Source organism: Aphelocoma coerulescens, chromosome 8, assembly GCF_041296385.1.
Source record: "Aphelocoma coerulescens isolate FSJ_1873_10779 chromosome 8, UR_Acoe_1.0, whole genome shotgun sequence".
Lineage (NCBI taxonomy): Eukaryota > Metazoa > Chordata > Aves > Passeriformes > Corvidae > Aphelocoma > Aphelocoma coerulescens.
This window is the reverse complement of record NC_091022.1, coordinates 5,047,079-5,073,666: the sequence shown is the minus strand read 5'-3', so window position 1 is coordinate 5,073,666 and position 26,588 is coordinate 5,047,079. Positions and strand designations below refer to the sequence as shown.

Genomic DNA, 26,588 nt, shown 5'->3' with positions numbered 1-26,588 from the left:
TATTCATAACTCCCACTCCATAGATCTGGACCAGCTCCATTTCACAAGATTACTGAGCAGATTATTAAGTTTCCCAAAAACAGATTAAAATCATAGGGTTCAATTTAGAGCTCCAAGGCCAAATGTGCCTTGTGATCTGGCAACTGAAATCAGACTGCTGTCCAGCTCCTCAGAGATTTCTGGCCAGGCATCCAGCAGGAATCTAGGCAAGGCAGAGTTATAGCCTATACCAACACACACAAGAGGGGACAAAGAGGTGGAGTTCAGTTTTCATCATGATGATGATATCATCATCTCCACCAGTGCCCTGAAAAGTGAGGCTGGGTAAAGCACCTACACCCTGAGACATCCAAGTCCCTAACATTAATTGCTTTTCTTTATATTAGTGAGAAAATCAACTACCAAGGAGGAGACATTCCATTTTGGTAAAACACGTTTAAGACCCTTCCTGAAAAATCGAGCCTTGAGAATGGGAATCAGGTGAGTTTTAGCCACTCCACTGGTTACACACACAACTTTCTCGGGTGCTGAGACACTGGGAATTCAGAACCTAAAAGTCCAGGGAAACAGATGATCCATGCAAAACTTTCATGCCTTGCTGAACGACTCACACACACAGAGACTCACAAATACAAGTATCAAGCAGCTTCTAGCTGGTTTTCTCAGGTTTTGTTATCTGTACCTTGCCTGAGAGACACTCTGGGGCTCTTTCTGCAGCTTTTATCAAGCTCACTTTGAAGTAGATTAGCAGGACAAACCTAACCTGTTCTCCCAGGAGGAAAAACTGGATCTTACAGTACCTCTTGCATGAAGTTCTGTGTCCTCTGAATCACAAAATCAATGTGATAGACCTTGAAGCGATTCTTGAGGTCCTGCAGGAGCTCATGGAGCAGGTTCACTTTCAGATAGCAGGGCTCCATTTTCACCGAGTTGAAGGGCAGGGTCATGAGCTGATCCATGTTCTGCATTCCCGTGCAGGTTTTGAGACAAAGCAACCAGAGGTGAATTTTTAATAGAGAATGTAACAATTTGGCCTTAACCCAAATTCTGGTATCTGCACTCCAGTTGCACAAATACCACAAGACTTTCTAAACGACAAAACCAAGTGCTCATGTGCTTCCACCTGGGAAAGCAAATCCTGCTGCCAGCCAAGGTCTAGCCAGAACGTCCTTGTGCTGATATAAAGGCTCCAACTCTGTTTTGTCTTACCTCCTTTAGCCTGGTCATGTCATTGGTCTTCTGGAAGTCCTGGATGATTTCATTCGTTTCCTTATCAAAAAGTGAGCGCACTTCCATGAATCCGGAACTGACAGGGCCCATGAGCTCTTCCAGGATGGAGGTGAGAAATGGCTGGATATTCTCTGTGCAGCACTTCTGGGCAGGCTCAGAAACACTGGCTGAAGGGTCACACAGGACAATGGTTGCATTTAGAGACAGAGTGAAAAAAGTAATTGGAACTTATCTCTTTATAGCTAATACAATGATTTCATGTCTTTCCCTGCAGTCACACCTCCACAGAGGTGATGAGGGTGTGAAAGGAGCTCACAGCTTTATGAGTGACAATGAAAACCCTTCTTCCAAGCCTCACCTAAGCAAACACTGGCAACTGTGGGCACCGTGAGGGCAAAGGAAAGGGCAGCTCTGAGTATGATGACCAGCTATTTACTAATTTATTTGCCAGTTTAAGCAACACCAATAACATTTTGCCTGCTCTTTACATTCCTTTTTAAATTCATAACAAAATTATAATTACTTCACATTAATTAAAAACCACCCAAGAAGCCCTTTGGCTTAAATATTCTCTGGAAGCCCATGGACTTGTCACATAACCAGAACCTGGTTTTGTGGGGCATTCCTAGAGATCAGGTCAAAACCACTCCACTTTTAATTATGCTCATGTGACCTCTATCTTCACTACCTAAGGCTCTGCAAGTGTAAACGAAAGCAGAATTAACAACTCTGATCAGGATACTCAAAACCTGTCAGCTCCAATTTGAGAAGACCTGGTATTTTCATAGACAGAGTGGCCCTCAGGTATCAGTTCCCATCAATGGCAGCAGCGGCTCTTTTGTGTTCTGAAAATTGGTGTCTCCAGTTGGATTTCTCAAAACACACAAGGATTTCAAAACAAGCACATCTGGTAATCTGAGCAAAGCAATGGGAAACATTGGAGAATTGCTCCAAAGCACAGCTCTTCCTCCACTAACCTTTGATTTTTCCAGCTAAGAAGTTCTTGGAGTTCAGAATCTGATCCATGTCTGAACGAATGGTCCCTTCAAGAGTTTTTGCAAATTCTCTACATTCTTCTTTCAAGGTACTTAATCCTTCTGCCACCTGCTGCTGGACTAAGCCATAGGTTTCCTCTACGATCTGGACCCAAATCAGATTGAGAAGCAGAAATCAGAATCAGCACCCACAGAGAGCTGCTATGAGCAACAGCTACTCTGCAAGTGTCAGTCCTTACCCCAAACCAGGCCCGTTTCCTGTCATTCCTCTTTCCCTTCATTTTAGGCAGGATCATTGTCTGGAGGTTAGGCAGCAGTTCCTCCATCACCAGGTTGCTCAGGATCTGTATGGTCCGGAGATGAAAATGGCAAGTTCACACCCTGTTCTTCACCTGAAGGCTGAGCACTGCAGCACAGAGTGATGTGTGCAGGCAGTGGCTCAGCTGTCCCTCCCAGCTGCCAGGAATTACCCACGGAGGCTTTGCACTCTCTCTGCCTAGATTTGATCTGCAACTCCTTCCTTACCTGTCCCACTCAAATGCACCAAATAAATATGCAAGACTCAATATACATCTGATTTTGGGAGCCTAGGCCTCCCTCTCCATGTTTTTATTTGTAGACACTGTCTCTGGCTTGAGAAAGCTGCACCAACAGCCCAGCACAGTCCACAATTACATCCCTGCTGTACCCAGCTGCTGGCTGAGCCAATACAGAGTGCAAAAACACCCCTCAACTTTCCATTTTCATCATGCCAGGGCTTTTTCATTTGTGTCAGTGCTTCCAGACACTGCACCTCATGTATTACAGCTGCCAGAGGCATCTCGGGCACGCACCAACACCAGCAGAGGGAAATGGCAGGAACTAGAGCAGCACAAGTGAAGAAGGGCTCTGACTGCAGCCCAGTGTAAAACAGAGCATAAACAGCCCCTACAGAAATACAACACACAATACCCTGCTGTAATATACCTCCAATATACCTCCAGTATGCAATACACTTTTACTGTAGTTTCATTTAAGTACTTAGAGATAATGCCACAGCAGCACTCTAGATTCAGCTCTGCTGACTCAAGTATCTGTCAAAAGCAATTCACTAATTCAGGTCCTAAACTAATGGCTCCCTTAAGAAAGATCTCATGAATAACCCAAGCTATCACAAATAATAAACGTGACAACAGATCAAATGGATTTAGGAGCCAAGGGAAAGGCATGAAGCTGTGTCAGGGGAGGGTCAGGCTGGAGATCAGGGAAAGGTTCTTCCCCCAGAAGGTGCTGGGGCACTGACCAGGCTCTCCAGGGAATGGTCCTGGCCCCGAGGCTGCCAGAGCTCCAGGAGTGTTTGGACACCGCTGCCAGGGATGCACAGGGTGGGATTGTTGGGGTGTCTGTGCAAGGCCAGGGGTTGGACTGGATGCTCTTGTGGGTCCCTTCCAGCTCAGGATATTCTGTGATTCCATGATTTTATATTGTGCAGAATCTTGAGCTCTCTGGGAACGTTTTTAGGGCATTGGTGGATCTTCCCTCAGGTGCCTGGGCTTGTGCTCCCACTCCAACCATGCTGCAGCCCCAGTGTGCGCTGACACTGCAGGGACTCGGCCACCACAAACGAGTGTCAGCAAATGCATTTCTTGGCATTCTGCAGGGACTTTTACAGCAACAAATTGCAGCCTGCTTGCTCCAAACCACTCACTTAGGTTGGATATTTGCCTAAAATAATTATTATGTTTGGTCCAAGCAGGCCATGAGAACACACTATACTTACAGAATGAGTTATTGCTAAGAAGATAATAGTGGAACTAGGCTGGATGTCTTCTGATTACAGCTCTCTTGAGGTATATGGGTTATGAGTAAGTTGTTGGCAAGCAATAGGAAAAATAGAATATAAAATGAAACTAGCACTGTAATAGCTCCATAACATGAGGGAGGAGGGGGGAAAAGAAAAACCGTCATGTAACTCCTTAAAGTAGAGAATTTATTATCAGATGTTAGCAGGGAACTTCAATCCCTGACTTGATGGCAGTGGGAAAGACACTGTTTATAGATTTTTCTCCAGATTCCACATTTTTCAGCATTTCAAAGGTAGGCTTCTTCTAAAACAATAATCTGGTTCCTTAAAACAAACTCCCCTCCTTAAGGTTTTTTCCATTTTCCCAAAGGGAAGCCACATTTCATCAAGGAAAACACCTAGCAGCTGGCACTAAAGTAAATATTTGCTGAGTGCTCAGTGTTTGGAAAAAAAATTATACATCAGGGTGCAAATAATGCCCTAAAAGACATGTGGAGTGATGCCAGAGGGATTGTGGGGTAACCTAAATTACCACGAGTGCTCCAAATCCAGGTGCCCAAGTATGGACCCAGACCCTGGGCTTAGCATTTCATTTCTGCAGAACTGAAGTACACAGATTTTTGGTGTTTAAGTGTAACTGTTTCTATGCAAGACTCTCCTTCAGAAGTTTTTACTAAAAAAGAATTATGACTTACATATGAGCAAGGGATAACTTAAAATCTCAGGTATTTCAATCTACTCAATTTTCTTTTTTAAGATGCCATTTTTTGCCATGAGAATTTATAATCTTCACTACCCTCAGAACTGCCATACCCAAAGCCAAACAAACCCCATCAGGAATATAGAATATATTCTTTTACCTCTTTTTCATTGCCAGTTATCATTTCCCATGTGCCATAGTGGCCTTTCTCCTGCCGGAAGAACTGAATGGCCTCTAAGAACGCCTCCACTTCATACGTGGTCTGTTTGAGAAAGTCTGGAGAAAACAAAAAGTAACATAAAGGATTTACCAAGAAATAACCTTTAAAAAATAACCATCCTTTTCTGATCCCTTTCCCACTCCACATGCACCTAGCAGTAGTACTTTAATTTACTAAGCCCGAATGCCTGGAGACCTTGGGCTTCCACTAAGATTTAGAAGTGCATTAACATAGGAAAGCTCATCCCTTGCCTTTACACCTGTGAGCATTGGAATGTGGCACATGGGAAGACTCTGACAATGTGTGCCAGGGCCAACAGTTGGGAATTCTTCCTCTTTAGTTTACGGTAACAACAGGCAGCTCAATGTGGAAAGTTGTGTGCCTTGATAAATAGCTAAATCCTGAGTTAACACTCCCCAATAACCTTCTTGTTCCTTTGGTTTCTTAAGACACTGGTGATCAAGATGGTTTTTCATGGAAGTACAACAAAACAGACCTCAACAAAGACAGCATCCTGCTCTACCAGTTAAGAACAAAACCTCTGACAAGATCATGCTGATTTCCCTAAATATTTCAGGAATGTTCAACCAGAGCTCTGGAGTATCTGGTTATTGTGCAAGGCCAGTGCTGCCATATGGGAGCTCTTCCCGAGAACAGCGTGGTGGCCTGGGGACACCTTGGCCTCAAAACGTGGAGAAGTGCTGCTGCTTGGCAAACCTGAGTGAAAAAACAACCTGCAAACACTTCAGGGATTGAAGTGGTGTGTCTTCACTATTACAGTGTCAGGATTATTATCTTCTGGGAAAACAAAGCCACAAAGTCTTATTTTCCCCTCTCCAAGATTATCTACTCCAGCCTTGAGCAGGTGAAGTCCTGTTGTACACTCTGAGAATAAAGGAGGGAAGAACAAGAATGCTGATTCTCTCAAAGGGAATTAGAAGGTACTGATACATACAAACAATTGTGATTAGAAGAGTCAGGAGTAAGTCCTCAAGCCTTGCTTGTCAAGCAACACTTCTTTGGGCTTGTTCATGAAACTGTTCAAGAGAGAAGCTTTACAGGAGCCTTGTGTAAATGCCAAGGGCAATGCAGGGATTAGAGAAATTATGGGAAACATGGAGGATTAACACCGCAGTAATACCTGAAATATCTCCTCCATGCACTTTAACAAAAATAAAAGCTACAGAAACCTACAATTAACTTCATCAGGGTTTCACCCTTGAAGCTTGAACACAGCTGCTTGAAAACTGCATGGCTTCAGATCTGCTTAGAGCCCAAATGTCACAATTTTCCCTTTCAGAGTTTCACCTGGCTGCAATATCTGCAGGAAGGTCTGTTAAACACACTGAGGGGCACTAAACACTCTCTCAGTGCTACTCTCTTGATATGTTCTTCATCTGCAGGTATTTGGAGATCCAAAGACATCACACAAATTCTCCAAGCTCATACTATGATTAAAAAAAAAAATATCAGCCAGGTAAAATCCCAACCCTACCTTCACTGCTACCTTCAGGAGTTACAGCATTTGTCATAGCAAGTCACAAACCAGGGTGCTAAAATATCAGTATTAGTTGTAAGTCAGGCTGTTCAGTGCTGAGAGAACATCCTCTGACTACAGCTTTAATGAAAGAATGGAGTGTTCCACCTGAGAAACTGAGGTGGAGCATTGCATTCAAAAACTTTTGTCCTCCCAAAATAAAACTCAAAATATTTTGATGAGCAGAGGTCCTGGTTTGGCTGCAGGGAGGGAAAACTGCAGCTCCCACAGCCCTCCAATCCATGACTCACATGTTTTCCTCCTTCACAGCTGTGCTCCCTCCTAACCCAAAGGGACAACAGACCATCCAAGGGGCTGGATCTTGGACCTGCTGAGATGGTGATGCACCAGTACTGACAAGACTCTGCTCTCTAAGATCATCAAGTTTTAAATCCATGCTCAAGGGAGTATTCTCTCTCTCTTCTGATTGTCCCCAAGCCCATACTGCAGTGGGAAGAAGGTGCTAAAAATCCAAGAGTGATTCATTTGAATAGCTCATGGGAAAAACATCAAGCTGTAAGTGCCATAAAATCCCAATCACACATTCTTTCCTATGCCAGTAAACACAGGATACAAACAAAATCATGGCAGCCTTGCTACAAGAACAGCTCCAAGAAGAAAGGAAGCTTTATCCTTCAAGGCTGCTACAATTGCTTAATTTAGGCAATTTCATTCTCACTTCCATAGGAGGAAAAGATTGCCTCAGTGATAAGGCTTTGAACAAGTAGATCCATCTAGTGTCGGGCTGTGCAGAAGCTGCTGGCGAGGCACGCGAGACAGAACCACATTTATGGGCAGGGCTCAAAAGAAGGGAATTGTACCCAGCTGAAAGGAGCTGCGGTGCACATCCTGCACGACTTCAGCAGGGCAGAGCCAGGGTTCTGCCCACCCCATCCAGCAGTCCATGGAAAGGCTGGAGGAAGGCGGTGGCTTGGCAGCCACAGCAAGGCTAGGGAAACAAGGGCTCGGCTGTTGGGGAGCCCTGCTCGCGTGTGAGGGAGCGGCTGGGCCATGGCAGTGGAGCTGCAGCTGCAAACGGGGCAGGTGGCAAAGCCCAGCAGTGCCAGGGATGAGTGTGCATCAGGGGAGAGCACAATGGGCACTGCCCTCTGCTGAAGCCCTCACAGGGGCTTCCCCTCAGCCATGCTGGCACCTGTCCTGAGTGATCCATGTGTCCTGCTGGTCGAGGGGAGCACCTTAGGGCAGCTTGGTGCAGTGCTGGCTGCAGTCTCCCTTACCCAAATCCCACACAAAGCCAGGAAGGTTACCGAGTGTCCTCCAGCAAAAGGCCAGTGAGGCTTTACAGGTACACAGACTGGTACTGTGTGCTTAATCCAGGATGCCTTGCATTTGGAAAATCACCCAAGCACGTTTCCAGCTGCTAATGAACATAACATACCTTATGTGTGGAGATTAAAACAAAATTCTGTTTGTTCTGTTTCTTTTTTAGAAAGAGAAAACCTACCTAGAGACTCTACATATCCAAGAACAGAGCCCAATTTCAGTAACAGATATTGCTAACCACAGATTCCTTTTATAAATGCAAGAGTAACTGCTATAAATCTCCCTTTGATTTTGGGAGATGGAAGGTCAACTGGAAGCACCCTGACTTTATAAATCTCCCCAAACTTGCACATGTCTCAATGGCATGGCTCAGTTTGTTCAGGACTGCAGAGAGCTTTCTGTAGGAAGGAGTTTCCCTGCAGTGAATAATTTCTCTTTTAAAAAACATAATTATGTCAAACTTTAACTCATCAAAATGATACCCAGAGGACCAGGCTACTGGACACCCACGGAGAGCACCTGCACCTGGTGCAGAAGAGTTAACTTAGAGGGTCCTGTTCCCAGTCTCAGCTGTCTCCCATGCTTGGGCTGCCCTGGGACTGGCAGTCTCCTAACAGGGTGCCCTGGGCTATGAGCTGCTCCTTCTGTCCCTTGGCAGGTGAATGTTTGGGGAGTGATGAGCAAATCTTCACTCCCAAGGTCCTGTGGGCTCTCCCAGCCCTGTCCATGGCAGGACAGCTGCACCCTTGGACATGCACATGGCTAAAGCCCCTCAGGACAGATTGTCCAGACATTTGTGACTCACCAACACTTCCCGTGTGTCCAATGACAGCAGCAGGAATTAACTGCCCTGGTGGATTTGGTCTCATCCACAGCCACAGATCAACTGGTCTTACACCAGTCAGAACACTGAAGAGCTCTGTGCAAGAACTTCTACAGATGGGCCTTGTTACCAGAGAGGCTGAGTGCTGCAGCTGCCTCTGGCTCAAATTGGATTTCCAGCAAATCCAGATAATATGAAATCTGCATTTGAACATTCCAGTTCAAACTGTGCATCTGTCTGTACTGCACACTGCTGCCTTGGGGCTGCTGGTAAGGTTTAATCACTCAGATGATGATTTTTCTTAATTACAAGCAAAGGAAGATGCCTTTGTAACATTGACATAGCTGCTAAAAAGTGATTATTTCAACATCCCATTTAAACTGTGTGTCCCTCTGAACAATAACTGTCACTAATGGCACTTGGGGACATGGTTTAGTGGTGAACATGGCTGGGTTAATGGTTGGACTCAGCTGCAATCCAGTAACAGTGAAGGGGTCCATTGACTGTGGAGCTCCACCACGGAGAATAAACTCAGCCTTTTGGCTGACATTTCACACGAGGCTGAGGCCCAAAGATGTAGCTGAACAAGTGTTAAACCAGAATCCAGAAGTCTGAGCTCACAGAGCACGGGTTTTAATTAAAGAAATGCTGACTCCAACATAACGCCCTTCATCTGACCACCAAAACTCGGGAGCAATCCACCCTGGCTCCATCTGCTTTCTGCAGCATCCCAGCCAGATTCTGCATGCAGGGAATATAATTTATATGATCCTGGAATTCGTCCTGCAGGTAACTAATTGATATTAAAGCAATGTGGCACCCAGTGATGGCTGTTTTTGTAGGAGATGATCATGGCAGGGCCCACAGGCCTTGCCAGGCTCAGGCCCACCAGCCTCAGGAACTGCAGCTCTCTGGAATGTCTCTTCCCAATACAAGACATTCACAACCGATACAAAAAACTCAGGACTTTTTAGTTCCCTCCTACAAGACAGCAGGGCCCATGAATATCCCCTCAAATCATCCAAAGCCACAAGGAGTGGAGAAGGCAGGAGAACAATCACTGGAAGGAGAAGAAGACCAAGGAATCCAGTCTGGTGGCCTTTCACTGAGGAGGAGAATGTCACTCACTATTAATTTTTGGAATATGATAAATGAATAAAAACTGCATTTGATTTTAGGTGATCTCACAATATTAGTTCCTTGCTTCCTCATCTATTTGATGGAGACCTGGCTCTGGTGAAGGCAGTGCCAAAGCATCTCTTGTAATTCCTTCTTGTTGGTCACTTTAGAGCCTTTTCCTGGGACACAAAAAATCTCAGTACAGGTACTGGTGCAGGGCCTTCCTTCTTGTGATGTTACAAATAGATAGTAGGAGGCAGATAGAGATATATTTGGAATTTGAAATGCAGTCTCAAAAGCTGGTGCTTCCACCCCTTCTTATTTCCACTAGACACTGCTGCCCTCAAGAGAATAGATATCACGCTAAGAAATGCAAATTACATTTTCCCAATTTTCTCATCCTTCCAAGTCATTCCCCTCTCACCTTGGCATCTGCTTCTTTTGAATATATTTAGACTCTTGCTTTTCCCCTGCTTTCCATTATACACACTCTGTAATTTAAAAAAAAATCAATTTCTAACTGATTTTTTAAAAATTTAGTTCTTTTAAAACAAAAACTGGTAAAAAAAACCAAAATACACAACTACAAACCAACTAAAGAGATAGAGTAATGCCAACTCTTGTACTGGCACTTCAAAGACAGCACTCCCACTCCACCAGCCCCCAAGGATTTGGGGTGGAGGCAGCTGGAGGCCATCAGGGAAGAAGAGACATTCCTGCAGGGAAGGAATCACTCTGCCAACCAACACCACAATTAGGGGATGCCCTTCAAATAAAAATAAATGAGCATGATAAAAAATGATTTCCCTTTCCAAGAGCTCATGTCAGCTCCAGCACATTTTAAGAGCTGCTGCTTTTTAGATACCTCAGACAGCTGGTAAAAAGGCCATGGACATCAACTCCAGAAAAATTAAACTGTGGAAATTTCTGTCTCCAAAAAATAAGCAATGGTCCCGACCCACCGGGGATGGCAGGTAAGAAAAGGAACATGCTTTGAACGTGGGAAGATGAGGAAAGCTCAGGAACTGCACCTCAGGAAAAGGGAGGTTACCTGGGGCTTGGGACATGGCTCAAGCACGGCTGAAAATGACCCTCTAAATAAAAGGACACACATTTTACCCTCACAAAATGCTGTCCTGTGTTGTTAGCATCCAAACTGAGAACAAAGTGAAAAGAGGCATCAGCCTCCCAGCTCTGGGGATTTCCTGTGAGCAATGTGCTGTCACATTATCCACAGAGCATGTGGTGTGAAGCTGCTAACCACCAAGAGAAGCTAGATGAGGTCACTTCCAAACATGATACAGCCCTGTAAGAAAACGCTGTATTTATAGCAAATAGAGCTTTGCAGCACAAGTTCCCTCTATGGCCACTGAACACTGAGCAGGGTTAACTGTTTGGTTATCAGCACACAGCACCCAGATTAAAGCTGTTCAAAGCAGCACCAGGCAGGGCACAAGGAACCTCCCCCGGGGGGGGACCAGCAGTTTTGGGTTTCATAGTCTAAAAAATTAATGAACACTGCATAAACAGACACAAAGAATCACAGTATCACTTACTTATGACATTTTCCAAGTGCTTTCCAAACCAGCTATAATATTCCTGGAGCAGCTGTGAATTTGTAGAAGAAAAGGCTCTGGGGTGACTTTATTGTGGCCTTTCAGTACCTACAGGAGCTCCAAGGGACCTGGAGAGGGACTCTGGACAAGGGCTGGAGTGACAGGACAAGGAGGAATGGCTTCCCACTGCCAGAGGGCAGGGTTTGATGGGCTGTTGGGAAGAATTGTTCCCTGTGAGGGTGGTGAGGTCCTGGCACAGGGTGCCCATAGAAGCTGTGGCTGCCCCTGGATCCCTGGAAGTGTCCAAGGCCAGGATGGATGGGGCTTGGAGCAAGCTGGGCTAGTGGAAGGTGTCCCTGCCCGTGGTAGGAGGTTTCTTCCCACCCAAACCATTCCATGATTCTGTGATTTCTCTGCTGCAGAACTTTGAAGGTGGAGCCTGAACACCACGTTTCTCTGCACAAAGGAGTCTTCACAGCTGCTAAGACAGGCTGGGGTGGTGGGCTCAGGGCAGTGGCTCCCCTGCACCACCCCATGCTTGGTAGTATGTAAGAAGAAGATAATCAGCCCGAAGTGAGAGAGGTAGGAAGAATGTAATGGCAATTATGATTTTAGCACATTCATCATCTTGGTGTTTCAGAATGAATGTCACTCCTACAGACTCAAAATCCTCACCACAGTGTAGGAAACAAGGCTGGCTGGAAAGGCAAAAGCCATACTGACTGAATGAACTCATGCCATAGAGCAAAAACATTCTAGAAAGAGGAGAAATAGTCTCATTTCAAGCAAAATATTCTAAATTATATAGAATTTTCTATATCATGTCCTGAAAGTTTTAGTGAGTTTTTTTAAACATCCCACAAGCCTGATCAAAGGTATTTCTAGTGAAATGGCTTTGTCTGTTATGACACCATTATTATTCCTATGGATGTTTACACATCAGTTTAAAAAGTCCATTTGGACCTCACATGTCCGGTGAAAGACCAGCCACGGTCTCAGCCACTCATGTGCATCACAGGAGGTCTGATCTTATTAACCAAAAAGGAATTTAATTAACCCAAGTGCAGCAGCTGCTTGAGAGGAGCCAAGACAAGTCTTGGTAAATGAAGGGCTAAATATTGTCTCCATTTGTACTTTTTCTCATCCCAAATTACCACACAAACCTTCCAAAAGGCGTCGCTTTCATCCCAGTGCACAAGGACATTTTTATTTAATGTCATAAAAAGCAACTTCCTCCTCAGTTCTCCTTTAATTGCTCCTTCCACATCCATTGGAAACAGGCGACAAGAAAATCCTTCCCTTCATCTCGCTCTCCAGGGAAGAAAGGCCACCCTGTTTGTGGCATGAAGACTCAGAAACCCTTCCAAAGTAGTATCTGGACTCCTCACAGCTGCTCTGCTCTGTATATAGAGATGTATCAACACATTCATCCCTCAGCTCAAGGATTTCATGCCAGTTTCTCAACCTTTATCAGTGCTCCTGGAATTATTCTGAATTCTAGTCCAAGAGTTGGTAAGTCCTATACAGGTACTATAAACATGCAACATAGGAAAGTTAGAAATAACTGTGAGGAAAACAACTGTCAGATAAATTCAGAGCTGAAAAAGGAAATGCAGACACCGATAATAGCAACCCTAAAAGTCAGAGATGGAGAAAAAAAATCTGCCCTGCATGAGCTTAAAACTACATTTTCTCTTTCTCTCTTGCCTAATGTATTTCTTTATTATACTTCCTTGATATATTTATTGCTCAAAATAATTTTTGGTTTTGTTTCTGTTGGAATTGGAGACAACAGGATGTGGTTTTGTAAGTCCCTCAGCTTCCTCTGTCAGGAGGGTGATTGTCAAGATGTGGATGTGAAATCAAACCAGAAAAAAGAAAATAAAATTATGAAGTGAAACTGTGTCTCCCAGAATGACCTAGTTGTCATTTCCTCCCCATCATGCAGACTTCCCTCTATCCCAGCACCAAGTGGTCGGGGTTCTCCACTTCCAAGAGCAAATACTGAGTGAAATTCATATAGGAAGCAAGAAGACCTCCTAAAAACCCAAATAATTCAAGAAGTACTCATAAGATACCTCAGTCTGATTTTCAAGGCATGCAAACATAAAGGATTAAAACCTGGGGAACAGGAAATATTAGAGCCCTGTGAGTATTTTGAGCCTTTCCCTCACTGTTGCCACTGTGAGACTGATAGAACATCCCCACTGGGGGCTAGGTGGCCCCTTCAGCAGCAGACTTCCCCCAAATTTGAGGTGCGCACTTCTCAGTGTTCCACTACGGAAACAGGGAGCGAGATGCAACCAGGTAAGTCCAGGCTGTGGATCAAAGTGGACCATGGAGATAAGGCAAACCAACGAATCCCATGCCACCACCCCCATCTAATCTGGCAGGAGCAGCTTAGAGAATCGGAGGAAAATGCTAAACCACTTCCTCCACACTCCACCTAAACTCAAGCACAGCTTCTTTAAAAGCTGAGGAGTTTTAAAAATCCTACACTGCTGGAGGTCTGACCTGCAGAGACACTTGGGAAGAACAGGCTCCCTGGAAGCAGCAGAGAAAGTCAGCAGCCCCCTCGTTGGACCCCCTGCACCCGCCAGGCTATTGGGGTTCCTCTGCTGCTCCCTGGGTACGTGTCTTCTCACTAATTAGCCCTAATCACACCATCTCACAAATTAAAACCCAAAAAGCATTTGATCTTCATGTTCCATTGCTGGTGAAGGACATCATTGTCTCCTCAAACCACCAAGCCCTCATCAATGCGTATAAAAGGCAAAGAAGAAGAATGTCAAGAGGGGAGCGGCACAACAACCCATGCTCCAAACATCTGAATGCCATTTCCCAGTGGTGCTCACTAAATCCCAAGTGCTCTGCCCAGAAATCCCAGAAACACAGGCTGGGCTGGGAATTTATACTAGAGGGACTCTGGGGACAGGAAGCAACTGAATGCCAGGGCGGCTCCCAGCGCTGATTCACTCCAGCTTTCCGTGTTTAACTCTGCTTCCTGGGAGAAAGAAAACATACTGTACCCACGAACGCCTCCAAGCCCTTGGCTAAAGCCCAGTGCAGTACATTCCTTTCCAGGAGTGGCAGATCACAGCAGGGACAGAAAGGCTACTTCTGATCAGACATGCCATTTGTCTTTGTCCTGCCCTTGCCAAATCTGCCCTGGCAAACGTGAACTCGGCACTTTGGGAAGAGGTGGAGGGAGTATTGCTTTTATCCATGCTCCTTATCCCACTAAATTATATCTCACAATCAAACATGAAGGATTTTTCACAGTTCTTTTCTCTTTTCAACTATTTTGTAGTAAAAGAGCACAGTCAAATTTTCTACCACAATCCTTACTACCCATTGTTTTGCAGTACATAGCTGTAACTTTGTCAGATTGCTCAGACACCTGTTTTTGTCAGCAGAAGTGTTTGCAAAAAAGACTTTTAAAAGTATCAATAAATAATATTTTTCAGTAATGTGAGAATGAATATGAATCAATGTGAAGCCCTTGGAAAAAAAATTCTCTCCAAGGGCAGAGTTCAGCTTACTGAGGTGGCTTGTCAGTGATCATTTTTCCACTTGCAGCACCTAGGTCTCCAGGGGATTACATAACTCCAAGAAATCCACATAAAAGGGGCTCCTGCTTCCCTGATAGCAGTTAAAACGCTTTTCCTGCTTTCTACTGGCAACAGTAGATCCTAATCCAGACTGTCTTTATCTGCTTCTCACCCTGTTGGGCAGAAGTAAGGATGAGCCTCGAGGCATTGTCTGTCAGATAAAAACTGGACCACAGGAAAAGCTGAGAGGGATAAATCCTGGAACAGATGCATTAAATGAGCAAGAGCTAAGCCATATGAAATATAATGAAGTGCAGACTCACAGGCTTTGGAGATGGAAAAGACCTCTTAGGTCATCTAAACCCAGCTTCTGCCAGTTCAGGATTGGCCCCTAGAGTGATGTTCTGAACTTTAAGGAAAAACCAGGCTGCCAAAAGCTTTGTCAAACCCATTACACTTGTTCCAGAAGAGAAATTAAAATCCCCAAACATCATGAACAGGCTTCAAGTCATGGAATGCCAGGAAAACTTGATTGTGTCCCCATCTCCCTACCAAACCTCAGTGAGGAACCAAGTCCAGAGTGTCAGGGCAGTGTACACCACCTGGATAGCATTGGGAATGGGGACTGCACACCACCTGGATAGCATTGGGAATACACCACCTGGACAGCATTGGGACCAGGTATGGCGGGTATACACCACCTGGATAACATCAGGATTGGGAATCCCACATGTACTGTGAAGAAGGCCCCTGAAAGCAACTACCACTGAGCACCACACAAGTAACTGCACATCTTAGGAAACTGCCTAGAAATGCAGGTGTGTGTGTTTTTTCCTCATGGGAATGGAGTCCTAAAGGAAACCAGGAATGCCTTTGGCAGTTGAGACAAGGGAAAAGAGATGGCAGTTGAGAATGATCGAGGGAGGACACCAGTAAAAAGCTGTCTGAGGGCAATGGGATGAAGCTGATGACCAGGAGACTAAAGTGACAGCTAAAAAAACATTCACTGGGAGCCACTTCTGTAAATAAAAGGGACTGTTCACACCCTGCACTCACAACTCATTTATCCACAAGCCTGGGCTTCAAACCCATGCAGCTGAGATTGCTGGAGAAGTTGCTTAGTGTTCCCATCTCTGACCAAGGGCAGTAGGAGCAGATGGGTCTCCAAAGGAACATTAAAGGCATGGAAGACCCTAGAGAACAGTGGGGAATTGAGGGCATCTTGGTGGAAAAAAAGTAATCTGAAAATCAGGAAAGCATTTCTTTTTCTGAAGGATCCAGCTCATAAATGATCTTTCAATTTCATGGGAGCAAAGTTGTTTTTATAACCCTAGCAAGTTACAAACTGGGGTTTTTTAAAGTTTTCCAGTCTAACGTACCCAGGTTATCTTTGTGCAGACAATGAATACTGTGCCCTACACACCATTCACGGACCAGTTACAAGGCTTAGCCATGGCTGGGGCTTGAGCTGCCATTGAAACACCTGCAGAAAGGCCAAATGTTTGATCAGGAGTGCTGTGTGTGTAACAACACAGGGATGTACTGGGGAACTACACCCCCTCCATGTTGTACACACCTGGTCTCCTGTATGGCACAGGGTGGGATTCTTGAGATTGTCTGTGCAGGACCATGAGCTGGACTCCATGATCCTTGTGGGTCCCTTCCAGTTCAGGATATTCCCTGATTCCTGACTCTATAGTTGTGATGCATTTGCCAGCTTGCAAACGCAGGTGAGGGTTTGCTGTGCCTTAGTAATAAACACTTCTTAGGGGTTTTGTATCATGACACAACTTCCAAAGCAATTCCCATGTGTTCTACCCAAGCTCATCCCCACTGCACCCCAAACCCACCTAAATGAGCTCCTAGCACAGCAAGCAGCAGGGCTGTGTTGATTCATTCCTCAGCATGCTGAAGCCAAGCACCTTTCGTGAGTGACTTGTGTTCTCCTGCAGCTGTTCCAGCATTCCTGGCTGGGTGACGCTGTCCCAAGCTGAGCCCCTCCTGCACTCACCATGGCTGGAATGCCTCACTCAAGTCCCATCCGGCACTCACCATAGCTGGAACGTCCCACACAGTCCCATCCCGCACTCACCGTGGTTGAAACTTCCCACACCGTCCCATCCCGCACTCACCGTGGTTGGAACTTCCCACACAGTCCCATCCCACACTCACCATAGCTGCAATGTCCCACACAGTCCCATCCCGCACTCACCGTGGTTGGAATGCCGCACGCAGTCCCCCAGCACGGCGCTGAAGCGTCTCTGTGCCGCTGGCTCTGGGAAGCAGTAGTAGCTGTGCCGGGAGAAGGGCTGCCACAGGTACACCGGGAACTCCTTCGGGAGTGGCACGAAGGCTGCAGCTGCCTCCTTCTCACTCGAGCCTGCACAAAAACGCCTCTGTTTGAGAGCTTAAGATTTCCTGGGCGCCAGACCTTTGCCAGCAGGGAAATCTCCTTCCCAGTCCAGGAGATTGGGCGCAGAGGGCAGGGGGACACGGCTGGGATGGGCACACTCAGCTGGCACCGACCACCTCTCTGTGTTACACCACAGCAACTTGATGGCCTCTTGCTTTGTATTCAAGGTGGCAAAAAATTAAAGTTTTGGCAAAATTTCAAAGAAAGTATTTCACTGGTTGCAGCTGCTAGGGAAATGGTTTTCATGGCAAGTAAGTAAATTAGTGGGGAGCTCTGGTGTGTTCCACACAGAGACTATTTAAGAGCATATGGACTTATAGAAACAAACTGCATTAAATAAACCACGTTGGAACACCAGTGCTTTCCCTGGTCCCAGGACTTACACACACACAACTGCCCTTAAAAACTGCCACTTCAAGCCCTTGCAGGTGATGTAAAGAAAGCACCAAGTACCTCCAGCTCCCACCTGCCCCAAGTCCCTGCACACAGGGGATGCTGGACAGCACATTTAGGGATGACCAAACCCAGTCTGGAGTCACTGACACGCATTGAGAGCCCAGACACAAGAGGTTCACCTCAGAGGGTCTTCAGCACCACACAGACAGGGAGTAGGGCCAAAAAGATGAAGTGATGCTCTTTTGGAAGGGAGAGCCATGGGAAGCCCACAAGCACCCTTGGGGTGCTCCACATCACTCAACGCCAACTGCTGCAGAGCTGTGGTGACACACACAGGACGCCTCCAAGCCCCTCTGACCACCTTGTGCCTTGGGAAAGGGTGTGATGGGGCACCTAACTTTTAAATCTTAAGGATTTAAAGAACTCAAAAAATAAATCCTTGTCTTCAAGTTGCCCTTATCCCTTTCATTGTGTGGCATCCCATTCTCCAAATCTGACTCTGCAATGTGAGACCTGCTCCCGTAAGGCCTGAATTTTCTCCATTTTGATGGAGTGGGGGCAGGCAGGACCACAGCAGTTCCTGGCCCAGAAACAACAAACTCAGAAGCAGCCACCTTCCTGCCCTCTCTGTGGGACTTATTATCAGCTGTGATTCAACACAGACAGCTGGCATCTAAAAATGGAAACATATAAACCAGGAATATTAACAAAGCCCGGGAACAATGGTGCTGTGGTTCCTGTCCTGCTTCTGCACAGCTTCCAGCAGCTTTGTGCCGGTATGCTGGGAAGAAAGGGAGCCAGCGTTTCTGTGAACGTTGGCTTACAGCATCTGCTGTGTTCATCCACTCTGGAGCTGTGCTTGGACTTGGGAAAAGGGCTATGGGCATCTTCTGCTGTCCCCTTTTTAAAGTGGAGCCTGAAAGCTTTCCTGGAACAGAGTAAGGAAAAGAGCCTGGGCTTTGGCCATTCAGCTTTGAGCAGGACTTACCAACAGGGTCTGGAAAATGCTTATCAGACAGCAAATTGTAATCTTCTTCTGAAGTCAGGACTTTGCCTCCTGCAGGAAGAATGTGATATTTAGGGCTGGCTCCCTTCTGGTAGGCCTGGAAAAACAACAGAGAGGAAGTATTGTCAAATAGAGATTTAAGGAGAGCGAAAACATAAAATACACAATTCACTGACAAAGCCAGGAGCTGACTCCATGATCCTCGTGGGTCCCTTCCAACTCAGGATATTCTATGATTCCAATGAATGGCGATATTGCCCAAAGCGGGGGGATCTTTTTGTCAGGCTGAATTCTGGACATATTCCCTTGGCATGTCAAATCTAAAACATGGTTACATGTGAAAAACATGTTTGAAAATATCCTCTCGGTGCTTATCTGCTGCAGTGAGAAGTCAGGGATGGAAGGGAGAGAAAAAGAATGGGATTTTCTCCTGAGCCCAATTTGTTGGATTTATCAGCCAGGACTAGTTTGACTATGGCAGCTTCCAGACAAAAACCTCCACTGTAGTCAGCCCGGAGCCACCCAAACCCTGCTACTTCAGATTCAACTGCAGGAGCACAAGGATATATTACAGGGATGTACAGATGAGAAGCGTTCTGGGACAGGCACAGGAAGGTTCAAATGCTGTTAAAAGGATTTGTTAGTTCTTGCCAACGTATCTGTCCAAGGCAGGGCACTTGGCTGTACCCTCAGCCATCCCTGTGGGGCTTCCACTGGAGCCACCCTGACGAGGACACGGTTTCTCGTCGTATTGCTGAAGGCAAGGCAGCGGCAGCAAATCCATGGCTCTCCCTTCCAAAATGCTATTGGTTTATCTGGGAGTATTCAAGCAGATCCAAGGAAGCAGCACTCACCTCTTTGGTCTCAAAGCAATCCACAGTGTAGTCATTTTTGATCACGACATATCTGTCCTTCCACTTCTTCAGGTCCTCAGCGAAGTGCAGCAGCTCTGCTTCATACAGAACTGTCCCAGCTTCCCCCGGGGGCTACAGGGACAATGGTGACATTTGAGACTCCTCTGCACCACTGACCATCTTGAAGCTTTTATTACTACATTTCCATAATGCTGCTCCAAGGGCTTTTGAGCCTTCAAATGCAATTTGGAGTCATAAATGTCTCTAATTTCAGAAAGTTCTATGGACACAAGCAAATTCTTGCAGCTGAGGTGAGGAGGCAGCAGAAGAGCTCTGCCTTCCAAAACACTGCCAGATTTCTGAGACAGATTTAATTACCTTTCAGCTGGCATGCTGAATGCAAGATCAGACAAATCCTACGATGGTTTAGGTTGGAATGGACCTTAAAGATCATCTAGTTCCACCTCCTGCAAGATGACTTGGAGTTCACCACCTCCCACTTTCCACTACATAATATAAATATTTCATTGATATGAAAAGCAGGGTTTTATCATAAAATAGTAAATTGTTTTCTATTTCTTTGTAGTGCTTTTGCATCTGTGCTGTAGTAACTGATAGGCATCTTCTGAAAGATGCAGCTCTTCTGTTATCCCACCTCTTACATCCCACCTCACTGCTTTACCTACTCATTTCAAGAGGATTGGAAATCCATGATTTCCAGTATGTTCAGAACATTTACATTTGTATCTTCTTAATGTTGAAGGCTGCTTCTCTGCATTTTCCTCTAATAAAGAGACTTTTGTCTCTCTTTTTGTCTCCCCTCTAATGAAAACCAGCTTTCCATAGTTCACTCCACAGAGGGAATTACTGCTGTCTTCTTTAAGGAATCCTGAGCCCCATGCGACAGGATTAATTACATTTCCTACATAATCTCTTCCCTGAAAGTATGATCTCTGTCCCTAGATTTTGCAGAACCTTGCAAGCAGCATGAAAGAAACAGTTTTGTCCAAATGTCCAACTCTTTGTACCAGAAACTCGTGTCATGGTTCTCCTTGTCCAATGATAAACAACTAAACAAGACCAAAATAAAGATGAATTTTCAAAAATAAAACTTCAAACCTGCACCTAGATGCAAGTTTTCCATCCCAAACCGAACTGACCCAAATCCAACATCTGCACATGCAAACTGCTGTGTGCACTTGGGTCACAAACGGGAAAATCAATGTCCTCCTACCCTGCTTTTCAGGAAGCAGGACTGGGAGTGGCGGTGCTGCTCCAGCTCCTCCTGCACGTGCCTGCAGAAAGCCACGGCGTACTGGCGGCGGTAGTGGGGGCTGAAGTTCTTGATGGTGGCCTCTGTTTTCCCTGAGGTGAAACAGAGATTTAAATGTATTTCATGTACATGGCTTCACAACCTGCAACACAGAACCAAGGCACTTCTCACCAGTGACCCAAATTCTTCCCTCTGGAGAAGAGGTGGTTCCAGCATCACCTAATAGTGACCTTTCAGTATCTGAAGGGAGCCCACAAGAGGGATGGAGAGAGACTCTGGACAAGGGCCTGGAGTGACAAGATGAGGGGGAATGGCTTCCCACTGTCAGAGAGTAGGTTTAGATGGGATATTGGGAAGAAATTGTTCCCTGTGAGGGTGGTGAGGTCCTGGCAAAGGGTGCCCAGAGAAGCTGTGGCTGCCCCTGGGTCCCTGGAAGTGTCCAAGGCCAGCTTAGACGGGGCTTGGAGCAGCCTGGGCTAGTGGAAGGTGTCCCTGCCCATGGCAGGGGGTGGGACTGGATGGGCGTTAAGGTTCATCTAACCCGAACCATTGCATAACTCCATGAAAAGACCACCTGAGTGTACCAAGGGCTGCTTGCTGCACAGATCAGGAAACCGTTGGAGATGCATTCAGAGGGAATTTGTCCAGGAAAACATTGGGTTTGGGACTGTTTTTTCTTCTAAGAGCAAGCAAAGAATTCCCCAAATCCATTTCTCTAAAGAAAGATGCTCTCTGCCTCTCCCTGGGGCATGCTGCCCCAGAGCTGAGGGTGGTCAAGGGGTGAAAGGGTTTTCAAAGAGAACCAGTGACACTGATGTTCAGCCCTAGGAGCCAATTTTATCACCTACTGAGATTCTAAAGCTGACTCAAAGTTCTACAAAGGATTTTTACAGGCTTCGGCACTGCAGTCTCGTCTTTGTTTTAATGTAAACATACCCTCAGTCATGCTGCAATAAACACTAATCTGGTATTGTCTCGCTGTGATCAAGATCTCATGGGTAGCAGCAACAGCAATAAACACACTGAGGCCTCACTTCTGAGAATCTTAAAACAATTTACAAGCAATTAACTCATTAACCCTACCAAAGAAATAATGGTGCTCTGCAGACAGGGAAGTGAAGCTAAAATTAAAGGCATGTACATATATGTGACTGAAAGAGTCTGTAGCAATGCAAAAACCAGAACCTGGTCTATGATCTCAAGAGCATCCCAAACATCCTGGATACTGGAGAGATCCCTTTCTTCTTGGTATTATGGGAGCTCCATGCCAAAGGGCTTTTTCTGAGCATACAACACAGAAATGTATTTTCACATCTCAAGCAACTTTGATGCTTTCAAAATTTCATTTTGTTCTGCTTGGGGGGGATAAACATCAAATTTTCTGTATGAGAAAAAAATGGTAATTCCCAAACTAGGATTTCTTAATGCCTTTATACGGACTCCTAGCCCAGGACTGGCACACAGCATTCCTGAAATGGAAACCATGGAAGTTCAAGGCCAGGCTGGATGGGGCTTGGAGCAATCTGGTTTAGTGGAAGATGTCACTGCCCATGGCAGGGCGTGGGACTGGATAGGTTTGAAGATCCCTCCCATCCCAAACCATTGTGGGATTCTATGAATCATTCCATAATTTCCTAACATGGATGTGCATGAAAACACAAAGCTCCTCTGCTTCTGCAGGTGAATTTCCAGTGTGATGCAGAATTAGATGCATCCCCCAAGTTCAGGGGCAAAGCCAACGCTTCCGTTCCGTAACACCACCTTTCATTCCAGCCACTCCCGTGTAACCAGCTCAGAGGGGTGAGCTAGAGCCTTCTCCTGCATAAGCACCAATGGGATCGCTGCCTCCCACTGAACTGGAAGCCCCTTTTGCCCCACTGCTGCCCCATTCCAATCCCACACCAGCACTGGCAGACAAACCTGCCACCCTGGAGCCCTTTCCAGGCACACAGAGGAGCCAGCTCAACATTGGCAAAGCCATCCCAGTCAGCTGGAAGGATGTCAGGAGCAGAGTCAATTCACCACTTCTGTAAGGCTTTCACAGAGTTACTTGTGGGACAGCAGCCGGTGACAATCTGGCCTCCAAACCTTCAGTTTTAAGACGGATCTTTGAAGACATACTAATTATAGGATGTGCTTGGGTATAATAGCAGGATATGGTGCTGCTAAAGCAGAATATCCCAGCCCTACAAAAACTAGCCTGCTTTGGGCAGAGGCATAGACTTATTCTCCAAATAAGGACAAAGTTTCCCAAAACCTTCTTTGTAGCATTTTTTTTCCTCTTGGTCCCAGCCAGCAATAGGATGTTGTTGGCCCCAGCCCCGGTGGAGTTTCCTGCTCAGGGTTTGCCCTGTTTTGCACCACGGCTTTTTCTTTTCCAGTTCGCATCAGCCTCTTAATCTATTAGAGAGGACTCTGGGACACTGCACCTCACTTGACTACTGCCTGCATCCTGCACTAAAAGCTTGTAGAGGAAGTGGGACAAAGAATAAAATTCTGGTGTTGGGAAAAAACTTGCAACAATCACAGGAAATACCTGTAATTTTGGCAAAGTCTTTCAATTAAGGCTAAATGGCCTCAGAAGTGTCATTCTTCACTGTCAGTACTGCTTAGATCAGCTTAAAGCACGATGACTGAAGGGAAAGAAACTGCCATTCACAACATATACATCAGAAATAGGACATTGATGATGTAATTTTTATGTGCAGACTATATTTATGACAAACCAAAACATGAATCAAGAGGCAAATGTTTCTGGCTGTTTCTTCCAATCTTCACACTACTTGTTGCAAAGGAGCTTTGCATTAAAAATACTCCTCCCTCTTAAAATTAGAAGAAAAGTTTATTCAAAGAGATTTTGAGTGGCACCACATGAGGACCTGGCCTTGCAGGGCTTGGCTCAACAGGAACTGCAATGCTACCTGAGGGTGGGAAGAGAAGCAGACAGATCCTTGATCCATTGTTCCTCAATGGATCTTTAAACTCTTTTGGTTTACAGAAAATAAAAGTATGCTATCTGAAAATAAACATGATGGAAACAGTCCTGAGTAGCAGAAACTCTTCCCATGAAATGATAACCTGGGGCAACTGGAGATAAAATACTCCAGGGCAGTTAAAAAATGAGTTCTCCTAATTCTTTTCCAAATTTAGTGTGGCTGGCTTAGTCAGAGCTGTTTATATGGAGCATGGCCAACTTTCTCACTTGGCTGGTCTGGCAACAGCACAGCTGCAGCCCATATAAATGGGATCTGAATCCCAGCAGCTGGGATGTTTATCCTAGGAGAATGAGGAGTCTGATCAGCTCCAGAACGAGCCAGCATGCAACCTCCTGGTCCTGTGCGGGGCCAGGAGTTGGACTCAATGATCCCTGTGGGTCCCTTCCTACTTGGGATATTCTGTAATTCCATGAACTGAAATTACCAACAGGAAAAGACAACTGTGATGGAAGTGGAAGGATTTCTGTCAAATTAACATGGCAAGGGTCTGTTCCTCCTTGGCTGAGGGTTTAGATCCTGCTCCAGAATAAACTTTGCTAATGCTTCATGATGCACCTCCCCTCTGCAGAACTGCCCTTGCACATGACCACAAAACTTTAGCATGAGTTACGATACCTCTTTTAAGACTAAAAACAAACGTCACTGCACTGAGAAACAAGAAACATATACCTGTTGCCCCCCTGGAAATCAGTAATCATCCCCAGATTTTTTTTTTTCCTTGCTTTTCCACTGCCTTTGACCTTCTTAATTGTGTTGCCCATGTTGGATGCTTGTATATAACTCCAAGTCATTGGGCCCACAGAATGGCCTCAAATACCCAAATTTATAGTGGTGGTTTCACTGCTTTTATTGAAGTAACTGACATATGGCTTTTTCAAACAAAAGTTCAGCAAGTTCTCCCAGAAATGAATTCCTGCTGGTCCAGCCACTGGCTCCCAGTGCAGCCTATCTAGCTCGCACTGCCACACCTCCCTGCTCTCAACAACATGTTGCCACGTGGCCAGTCCAGGTGCAGATCAGGAAAACTTGGGAAAAAAGGTCAGAAACTGTAACTTCTTGGCTGGCATACAAGAGAGGGATTGCTCACACTCCCAGAACTTCAGCCATTTGGAAGTTAAGAATGGAAAGAGGGAAGGATTCGCCATAAAAGCTATTTCACTTAAATACTGGTGTTTGGCAGTAAGATGACCCTTCCAAGAGTAGCAAAATATTCACAATCTTTCCCCTTCACAGCACAATTGCCTGCACTCAGCACCTTTTGGAAAGGGTTTTCCAAATATATCACGATCAGTGATATGAATCTCTTTGAAAGTCTGGGGGCTGATGTATCTTCTTACACCATTTAAGCCCCAGGGGACTTGAACATAAAAGTAGTAGATGATTTGCTGTATTAAAACAAATCCTGGACAATACAAAAGCTAAAAGAAATAAGCACTGTGTGTGCTGAATGTCAGTACACCCTGCATTTCAATGAAGTAAAGCAGTCAGACAGAACAGGAACAAATGACTTTGTCTTATTTCCTCTACCAGGCCATGAGCAAAGCTGTCAGAAGACAATCTAAAATGTTCGGCTGATCATACGCACATGGTGCCTCACAAGCCAGGATGTAACCCACAACTGGGGACATGCTATTAAATGATAAACTAGAAACCAGATAAACTATATATACTCTGTGCCCTAATGCAAATTGAGCTTTACAATTACTACTGTCCATCCGTCCGTCCACCCATCCATCCATCCATAAACACAGTCTTATTCTCATAGCCCATCAAGGTAGCAGCAAAATGAGCTAACAAAATAATTCCAGTGTTCAGCTCCTGGGTCGACTTCATCCCAAATCCAAGAAAAAGACAACTCTCATAGAGGTAAACATCTGAAATCGCAGATGCTCTACCTAAGCCCTGAAAGCTGGATGTCAGTACTGTCCGCTCTGAAATGGGCTGGATGCTCAACAGGAAGAGAGGGAAGCAGCCACTCACCATAAAAACTGCTCCTCGTCAGATCACCCCTTCATGGCAAACACCATTATCAGTTGTTAAATGCATCTGGTAACCAGAAAACCCGTAAGAGTGATTCTGGCTGGCATATCCTGACAGTGCCCACCACCTTCCAGTGCTCCAGGGACATGTGACAGTATAGTGGGATTTACAAGTGGTTCCCTCTTTCCTACAGTCTTCTTCCTTGTGCAGTACTTACAATACCACCCAGGAAGTGTTTAAGTCCAAGTGCCCCCAGGCTTTATCCAGGAAGGCAATGTAAACTACTCTCTCTGTTGTTGAAAGCAGAACTCAGTTTGATCTTTATTTGTAGAAATAGTATTTCAATTATTCTGAGCCATGACTTAGTACCTGTTATGGCAAAAAGGGATGGCAGACACAAATCCCAGGTTCTGATTTGGCTGGATCACCTCTCACAGGTTTGTTTGCACTCAGCCACCCCTCTTTCCCATGCAGGGACATGTGGTTTGCACCTGGTAAAATACTGAAACCAATTATTTATCCCAGCCTTGATTTGTATGAATGGAGACTGCTCTCAATAAAAACTTACAATTCTGTAACCCCAGTGGTGTGCACACACCCTCAAATCACCTGTTTGCCATGCTGGCAAAATCCCTGTGAGTCACCCAAAACTCAGTGCAGAGGAGTGGAGAACACCCATCACACCCCAGCTCAGCCTCTCCTCAAGTCTCAGCATATATGCACTCCTCAGGTGCTTAGTCCATCTTCTCTATAGGAAAAATCTGGTGCTGTCTTGTGAAAAAATCAGATTTTTTTGCAAGTTTGGCAGCTGAGACCGTGGGTGTGAAATGTGTGCTCCACCAGAAGCGAAGCTTCTGTTTCACATGTGTCAA

General features: G+C 45.5%; 1 protein-coding gene across 1 annotated transcript in view; it reads right to left on the bottom strand.

Moving 5' to 3' along the window:
* The window catches only part of NIBAN1 (niban apoptosis regulator 1), a 56,603-nt gene that overhangs the window by 8,994 nt on the left and 21,021 nt on the right, over positions 1–26,588 (bottom strand). Inside the window, exons 2-10 of the mRNA XM_069023069.1 lie at positions 20,702–20,832; positions 19,468–19,599; positions 18,596–18,710; positions 17,011–17,178; positions 4,869–4,984; positions 2,465–2,569; positions 2,208–2,370; positions 1,210–1,397; positions 801–962 (exon numbers count right to left, since the gene is read on the bottom strand). Of these exons, the coding sequence (XP_068879170.1) occupies positions 801–962; positions 1,210–1,397; positions 2,208–2,370; positions 2,465–2,569; positions 4,869–4,984; positions 17,011–17,178; positions 18,596–18,710; positions 19,468–19,599; positions 20,702–20,832 (1,280 nt within the window). The remainder of the gene's footprint in view (positions 1–800; positions 963–1,209; positions 1,398–2,207; positions 2,371–2,464; positions 2,570–4,868; positions 4,985–17,010; positions 17,179–18,595; positions 18,711–19,467; positions 19,600–20,701; positions 20,833–26,588) is intronic.